Here is an 8330-nt window from a genome sequence, read left to right as displayed (position 1 = left end):
TGGGGCACACACAGAAAATACAGCCCAGATTTAGGGCACACAGCTCAAATTTTGGGGGGCACACAGAAAATACAGCCCAGATTTGGAGCACACACAGAAAATACAGCCCAGATTTGGGGCACACAGTTCAAATCTGAGGGGCACACAGAACATTCAGCCCAAATTTGGGGGGCACACAGCCCAAATTCGGGGGCAGAGGGGTTCAGCACCCACAGGAAGCCCAGCCCTGCTGAACCCCGGGGTGAAGCCGGGGGTGTCCCATCCCAAATCCAGGCTCTCCCCGTGCCCCCCCCCGGCACCGAGAGCCACCCCCGCACCCCCACTGGCGGGGTGGGGACACACCGGGGGTGCCCCACGGGGCCGGTGACGCCGGCACGGCCCGGCCCGGCTCAGCACGGCTCAGCACGGCCCGGCCCAGCCCTCCCGGAAGCCTCTCCCTCACCGAGCAGGGGGACCGCTCAGCCTGTGCCCCCCCCACACCCACCGGGACCCCCCCAAACCGGCCGCGGGCACAAAGGGACCCCCACAGGGCGGGGACACAGCGAGACCCCCCCCCCCCCCCCACAGAAAACAGGAAACCAGCCGGGAAATGAGGGGGGGGCGCAGCGCGGCGGGTGCGGATTGGGGAGGGGGGGTTCAGCCCCCCCCCGGTGCCCCCCCCCCGGTTCTCCCCCATGCCGGGGGTCGCTGAACGAGCCGGGCCCCCCCCCCCAGGAGCGGCCGGACCCCCCCGCGGCCGCAGACAAAGGCTCGGCGCTGGCGCCATATTGGCCGTGGCACTGTTGTTGTTGTGAGGCCGCGGGGGGGCACCGGGACCGACCCCCACCGGAGCTGCTGGGGGGGCACCGAGACCCCCCCGAAGCCGCGGGGACACCCCCGGGTCTGCCCCCGATACGGGCATGGGGGTCCTGAGGGGGGGGGGGGGGAATTATGGGAGGGGGTCTGAGCCCCCTCCCCCACCACGAGGTTTGGGCTGTGCGGGACCCCAAAATCCACCCCAAAATCCGGGACCCCCCCCACATCGGGGGAACCTCACCACCCCCCCCACCCCGAAGTTATTCCTAAATGGGGGAAGGGGCATTTACACCCCCCCCCGTGGGGATTTACCCCCCCACATTTGGGTCACCCCTCCCCCCCCAAACCCCTAACTGCCCCCCCCGGTGCATTTTTCCCCCCAGGAATGCAGCAGGAACACTGAGGATTAATTACCCCCCCTGGTGGGGGTCATTATCCCCCCCCCCTTAATTAGAAATTACTCTGGGGGGGAGGGGTAATTAATCCCTCCCCTAAATTAGAAATTACACCGGGGGGAGAAGAATGAAACCCCCCCCCCCCAGTGGGAATGTGCCACCCCATGGGGCAATCAATCCCAACACAAAATATCTCCATAAATCCAATTATATCCTAAAATAGAAAATATTCACCCTCCCCCCTAAGGAAATAAACACACAAAATGGGGGAGGGGGGCAGGCAATTCCCACCTCCCAAATTATTAAATGACCCCACCAATGGGACAACTCTGTCCTGAGGGGGGCACCGACCCCAACCCCACACCGAGGGACACCGGGGAGGGCCCCCGGTTCCCCCTGAGCCCCCACAGCGAGGGGATCCCCAAAACCCTCCCCGGAACCCCCCCCAGTACTCACGGCCGGGGGTCGGATTTTGCAGATTCCGCTTTTCTCGGCGATCGGGCGGATCTTGGCGATGTAACCCAGGGGGTCGCTGAAACTCGGCCCAGCTGGGCTCGAACACGGGACACTCCGGGGGCGGCAAAAAGTCCTCGGGGGGCTCCGGTTCCGCCGCCAGCCACGGCGACCCCCACTCCCCGCGCTGCTCCGGGCCGGCCCCGCCGCCGCGGGTGCCCCCGAGGGGCCGCCGGGCCTTGTCCTCGGCTCCGGGCCGCTCCCCGCCGCCGCGGGCCCCGCGCTCCTCGGCGGCTTTGCGGGGGCTCCGCTCCTCGCCCGGGGGGCGCCCCCGGCTCCTTTGCCGGGTCCCCCCCCGCCCTTAGCCCGCGGTTCGGCCCCGGTCCGGGAGGGCCGCGGGGCGCTCGCGGCCTTCTCGTCCCCGCCGCTTTGGGGGGCGCGGGCCGCCGACCGGGGGGGCCCCGCGTCCCCGGAGGGCTCCGGGCCCCCCCACTCCGCGCCGCGGCCCCGCTTGGGCTCCTCGTCCCCGTCGGGCGGCGGCGGCGGCGGGGGGACCCACGGCGGGGACCCCCCCGGGCCGGGCCCCCACTCGGGCCAGCCGCCCCCTGCGCGCTGCTGCTCCCCCTCCTCCATGCCTCGCACCGAGGGGAGCGGGGGGTTCCGGGGCTGCCCGCCGGGACCCCCTCAGGGGGCCATGGAGCCCCGCCGCCCCCGCGCCGCCCCCTCACAGGCCGCGGGCCGCCCCCCCCGGCCCCGAGCCGCGGGGAAAGGGGGTCAAGACAACGTCCGCGAGCTCCGCCGACCCGCCGGCCCCTCCGCGGCCCCTGTGCCGCCTCTCCGGCCCGTCCAGCCCCGCCGCCCCGCGCTCCGCCCGCCTCACAGCCCGGGCCTGCCCGGTCCCCCCCGGCCGGGCCGCCGCCGCCATCTTGGATCCTCCTCCTCCTGCCGCCCGCCCCCCGCCCGCGCGCAGGCGCGCACTGCGCAGGCGCGGCCGCGCACGCCGCTCCGGACGGTGTGATGAGTCCCTCGTGTCCTTCCGCCGCGGGACAGGAACGGGCGCCGAGCGCCGCCACAGCGCCGCCACCGCCGGCGAGGGCGGGAACAGTGAGAGGGGAAACAGTACCGAGCCTCCCCGCCGCGGTCCGGGTGGCGGGAGACGGGTGTGGCGGGATGAGGGACGGAGAGATAGTCCCCAGGCTCCGCCCGTTCGCGGCGGAGGCATCCGCGGCACCGCTCGCCTCCGCGGCTGGGTCAGCGGTGGGGCCGGGACTTGTTGTGCACGTTTAAAGGGACACACAGCGCATGCGCGCGGGGAAGGCAGGGTCAGGCGGAGGGCGGGTTTGTTTATGCCACGCCCCTGTAGGCCACGCCTCTCCGTCCCTCCACGCCCTTCTCGAGACCCCAGGACCCCCAGGGACCCTCATGGTTCCTATAGAGCCCCATAGACCCTATGGACCCCTATGCACCCCTATGGAGCCTTATGGACCCTATAGACCCCTATGGACCCCCAGGGACCCTCATGGATCCTGTAGATCCTTATGGACCCCCTGGATCTTCATGGATCCTATAGAGCCGCATGGACCCTGTAGGCTCCTATGGACCCCTAGGGATCCTATAGAGCCCCACGGACTCTATAGATGCCTATAGACCCCCATGGACCTTTATGGACTCTATAGACCCCTATGGACTCCCCAGGACCCCCAGGGAACCCTTATGGACTCTAAAAACCCCAACTGACCCTAGAGACTCTTCAGGAGTCCAGGGACCCTTATGGACCCCTACAGACCCCCACCCATATGGACTCCTGGGACTCCCATGGACCCCTTTAGCCCCAGGACCCCTATAACTCCATAGCCTCCAGGACCTCTGTAGCCCTCATGGCCCCTATACGCCACAGGATCCCTATAGCTCCCATAGCCTCTATAGCCCCATGGCCCCTATAACCCTCATGGTCCCTTATAGCCCCCATGGTCCCTATAGCCCCCAGAACCCCTATAGCCCCCATAGCTCTATAGCCCCCACAGCCCCTATAGTGCCCAGGACCCCTGGAACTCCCATAACCTCTATAGCCCCTAAGACCCCTACAGCTCTCAAGGCCCCTATAGCCGCCAGGACCCATTTAACCCTCATGGTCCCCATAGCCCCCACGACCCCTATAGCCCCCATAGTCCCTATGGCCTCCATAGCCTCTGTAGCCCCCAGGACCACTTTAGCCCCTATAGCTCCCATAGCTCCCATAACCCCTGCAGTTTCCAGGACCCCTATAGCCCCAACGACCCCTATAGCTCCCAAGGTCCCCTGTAACCCCCATGGTCCCTATAGCGCCCGTAGTCTCTCTAGTCCCAACAACCCTATAGCCCCCATGGCCCCCACAGCCTCTCTAACTCCAAGACCCCTATAGCTCCCAGGACCCCTATAACCCCCATAGTCCCCATGGCCCCTATAGTCCCAATGACTCCATAGCCCCTATAGCTTCCAGGACCCCTATAGCCCCCAGGACCCCTATAGTTCCCACAGTCCCTATAGCCCCCATGGCCCCTATAACCTCCAGAATCTCTATAGTCGCACAGCCCCTATAGCTCCAAGACCCCTATAACCCCCATAGCCTCCATGGCCCCTATAGCCCTCATTATCCCCATAGCCCCATGGCCCTATAGCCCTAAGCACCCCTATAGCCCCCCAGAACCCCCACTGCCCCATGATCCCTATAGCCGCCATGATCCCTATAGCCCTCATTGCCCCCATAACCCCCATAGTCCCTATAGACCCCATGGTCCCCATAACCCCCAGGACCCCTATAGCCCCCAGAACCCCCACAGCCCCATGATCCCATAGCCCCCATCTACCCTATAGCCTCTATAACCCCCAGGACCCCTATAGCCCCCCCATAGCCCCCACAGCCCCACGATGCCTATAGCCCCCATAGCCCCCAGAACCCCCAAAGCCCCTATAGCCTCTATAGCCCCCCAAAACCCCCACAGCCCCACGATCCCATAGCCCCTATAGCTCCCAGAACCCCCATAGCCCCTATAGCCTCTATAGCCCCCCAGAACCCCCCACAGCCCCACGATCCCTATAGCCCCCATAGTCCCCACAACCCCATAGGCCCCTATAACCTCTATAGCCCCCCAGAACCCCCACAGCCCCACGATCCCTATAGCCCCCATAGTCCCCACAACCCCATAGCCCCTATAACCTCTATGGCCCTCCAGAACCCCCCACAGCCCCACGATCCCATAGCCCCAGAACCCCCATAGCCCCTATAGCCTCTATAGCCCCCAAGAACCCCCACAGCCCCACGATCCCATAGCCCCCATAGCTCCCAGACCCCCCAAAGCCCCTATAGCCTCTATGGCCCTCCAGAACCCCCACAGCCCCACGATCCCTATAGCCCCAGAACCCCATAGCCCCTATAGCCCCCCAGAACCCCCACTGCCCATGATCCCTATATCCCCCATAGCACCTATATCCCCATAGCCTCTATAACCCCGGGGACCCCTATAGCCCCCTAGAACCCCCACAGCCCCATGATCCCTATTACATCCCCTATACCTCCAGACCCTTTCAATCCCCCTGCCCCCCTCCACTCCCATCCTCTATAGCTGTGTCCCCCCATCCCCTATAGCCCCTATAGGTCCCCCCAATCCCCTATAGGCATGTGTCCCCCCTCCCCATCCCCTATAGCCCCTATAGCCATATCTCCCCCCCATCCCCTATAGCCCCTATAGGTGTCCCCCCCCAATCCCCTATAGTCTCTATAGGTGTGTGTCCCCCCCATCCCCTATAGCCCCTATAGGTCCCCCCCCCAATCCCCTATAGGCGTGTCCCCCCCATCCCCTATAACCCCTATAGGTGTGTCCCCCCCATCCCCTATAGCCCCTATAGCCGTGTCCCCCCCCATCCCCTATAGCCCCTATAGGTGTGTCCCCCCCCATCCCCTATAGCCCCTATAGGTGTGTCCCCCCCCATCCCCTATAGCCCCTATAGGTGTGTCCCCCCCCATCCCCTATAGCCCCTATAGCCGTGTCCCCCCCCCATCCCCTATAGGTGTGTGCCCCCCCATCCCCTATAGGTGTGTCCCCCCCATCCTCTATAACCCCTATAGCCGTGTCCCCCCCCATCCCCTATAGCCCCTATAGGTGTGTCCCCCCCCATCCCCTATAGCCCCTATAGGTGTGTCCCCCCCCATCCCCTATAGCCCCTATAGCCGTGTCCCCCCCCCATCCCCTATAGCCCCTATAGGTGTGTCCCCCCCCATCCCCTATAGCCCCTATAGGTGTGTCCCCCCCCATCCCCTATAGCCCCTATAGGTCCCCCCCCATCCCCTATAGCCCCTATAGGCGTGTGTCCCCCCCCATCCCCTATAGCCCCTATAGCCGTGTCCCCCCCCATCCCCTATAGCCCCTATAGGTGTCCCCCCCCCCATCCCCTATAGTCTCTATAGGTGTGTGTCCCCCCATCCCCTATAGCCCCTATAGGTACCCCCCAATCCCCTATAGGCGTGTCCCCCCCCGTCCCCTATAGCCCCTATAGGTGTGTCCCCCCCCATCCCCTATAGTCCCTATAGGTGTGTCCCCCCCCAATCCCCTATAGCCCTATAGCCGTGTGTCCCCCCCCCATCCCCTATAGCGTGTCCCCCTCCCCATCCCCTATAGCCCCTATAGGCGTGTCCCCCCCCCATCCCCTATAGCCCCTATAGCCGTGTCCCCCCCCATCCCCTATAGCCCCTATAGCCGTTGTCCCCCCCCCATCCCCTATAGCCCCTATAGCCGTGTCCCCCTCCATCCCCTATAGCCCCTATAGGCGTGTCCCCTCCCACATCCCCTATAGCCCCTATAGGCGTGTGTTCCCCCCATCCCCTGTAGCCCCTATAGCCATATCTCCCCCCATCCCCTATAACCCCTATAGGTGTGTCCCCCCCCATCCCCTATAGCCCCTATAGCCGTGTCCCCCTCCATCCCCTATAGCCCCTATAGGCGTGTCCCCTCCCACATCCCCTATAGCCCCTATAGGCGTGTGTTCCCCCCATCCCCTGTAGCCCTATAGCCATATCTCCCCCCCATCCCCTATAGCCCCTATAGGTGTGTCCCCCCCCCATCCCCTATAGCCCCTATAGGCGTGTGTTCCCCCCATCCCCTGTAGCCCCTATAGCCATATCTCCCCCCCATCCCCTATAACCCCTATAGGTGTGTCCCCCCCCATCCCCTATAGCCCCTATAGCCCCGTCCCCCCCATCCCCTACAGCCCCTATAGGTCGCCCCTCCCCAGAGAAGCGCTGTCGGGCGGGGCCGGCCGGTCCGTTTATGAAGCATCAAATATACAGTCTCGTCTCTTATATACAAGGGCCCGGCGCGGGCGCATGCGGGTGCCTGGGGGGCTCCCCGGGGGGGCCCGGCCGCCTGGGACCCCCCCAAAACCCCAAAACCCCAAAAGCCCCGGGGGGACACGGGGGGGGGACCCCAGGCGGCCGGGGGGGGGCGGGGGGAGGAGGGGGGAGGGGAGGTTAAAGTGCCATGTGACATTCAGCCTGAGCTGGGAACGGGGGGGACGGGGGATTTGGGGTGAAGGGGGGGGGCAGCATCACCGCCGGACCCCCGGGATGGTTTGGGGGGGGGGGGGGAGTTGGGCAGAGACCCCCCCCCCATTTCCTCGCTCCCGGTGGGTGGGGGGGTGGCGGGAGCAGCCAAACACGAGCCACGTGCAGGTTTTGTTTTTTGGGGGGGTTTTTGGGGGACGTGGGAGATGGGGGGGGGGGGTTACAAAAATAACCACCGCGTCCAGCAGGCCGGCGCCGTCCGGGATGGGGGGGGTGGGGAGGGGGCTCAGACCACCGTGCTGATGCGGTTCCCCCCCTTGGGTTTCGGGGGGCCCTGGCCGGCCTGGGCCAGGGGCGAGGTGGGGCCGGCGGGCGAGTGGGGGCTCAGGGGGGTGTGGGGCGATGGGGGGGGCAGGGGGGGGTAGGAAGGGTGTGGGGGGATGGGCGAGTGGGGGGGCGCGTGGGGGTGGTGGTGATGGTGGTGATGGTGGTGATGGGCAACGGGGGGCGCCGCCCCTCCCCCGCCGCCGCCCCCTCCCCGCAAAGCCCCCCCGGCCGGGCCCCCCCCCACGCCGCCGCCCCCCCCGAACACGAAGTGCTTGGCGGGGGCGGGGGGCGGCGGGCGTGTGGTGGTGCGGGGGGGGCCCGGGGGGGTACGCGTGGGACAGCCCGTGGTGCGCGGGCGCGGGGCTGTACAGGGGCAGCGGCGACAGCGGCTGCCGGGGGCGCCGGGAGGAGCCCCCCCCCTTTTGCCGGGCCGGTGCAGCGTGTAGTGGGGGTGCGGGGGGGGGAAGCCGCCGCCGGGGGGGCCGTGCTGCTGCGGCGGCGCCGAGAGCGGCGGGGTGGGCCCGCCGTGGAAGCGCGGGGGGGCCCCGGCGGCGATGGCCGGCAGCGGCGGGGGGGGCGCGGGGCGGCTGGGCGGCGGCGGCTGCTGCGGGTACGGCGGGGGCGGCGGAGGGCCCGGGCCGCCCCCCGCGCCCGCGGAGCCCCCCCGGGCCCGTGGCAGTACTGGGCGTGCAGCGCCTGCAGCTTGGAGGGGCCCTCGGGGGGCGCGGCGGGCGGCGGGTGGTGGTGGTGTTGCGACGAGGACGCCGAGGAGGAGGAGGCCGAGGCCGAAGCGGGACCCCCGGCGCCGGGGGGGGGGCCCGGCG

The 8330-nt window shown here is 67.3% G+C and overlaps 2 protein-coding genes across 2 annotated transcripts in view; both read right to left on the bottom strand.

Moving 5' to 3' along the window:
* Positions 1-2568, bottom strand: part of KDM5C (lysine demethylase 5C) — a 47483-nt gene extending 44915 nt beyond the window's left edge. The window contains 3 exon segments of the mRNA XM_063182149.1: positions 1647-1721; positions 1723-1981; positions 2372-2568. Of these exon segments, the coding sequence (XP_063038219.1) occupies positions 1647-1721; positions 1723-1981; positions 2372-2568 (531 nt within the window).
* A 4897-nt stretch (positions 2569-7465) lies between these two features.
* LOC134433276 (IQ motif and SEC7 domain-containing protein 2-like) overlaps positions 7466-8330 on the bottom strand; it is a 37451-nt gene continuing 36586 nt past the window's right edge. Inside the window, 2 exon segments of the mRNA XM_063182148.1 lie at positions 7466-7869; positions 8121-8329. Coding sequence (XP_063038218.1) covers positions 7466-7869; positions 8121-8329 — 613 coding nt within the window.

The sequence above is a fragment of the Melospiza melodia genome, unplaced genomic scaffold (assembly GCF_035770615.1).
Source record: "Melospiza melodia melodia isolate bMelMel2 unplaced genomic scaffold, bMelMel2.pri scaffold_166, whole genome shotgun sequence".
Lineage (NCBI taxonomy): Eukaryota > Metazoa > Chordata > Aves > Passeriformes > Passerellidae > Melospiza > Melospiza melodia.
Note: the sequence above shows the minus strand (reverse complement) of the source record. Positions and strands in the feature narration are given on the sequence as shown.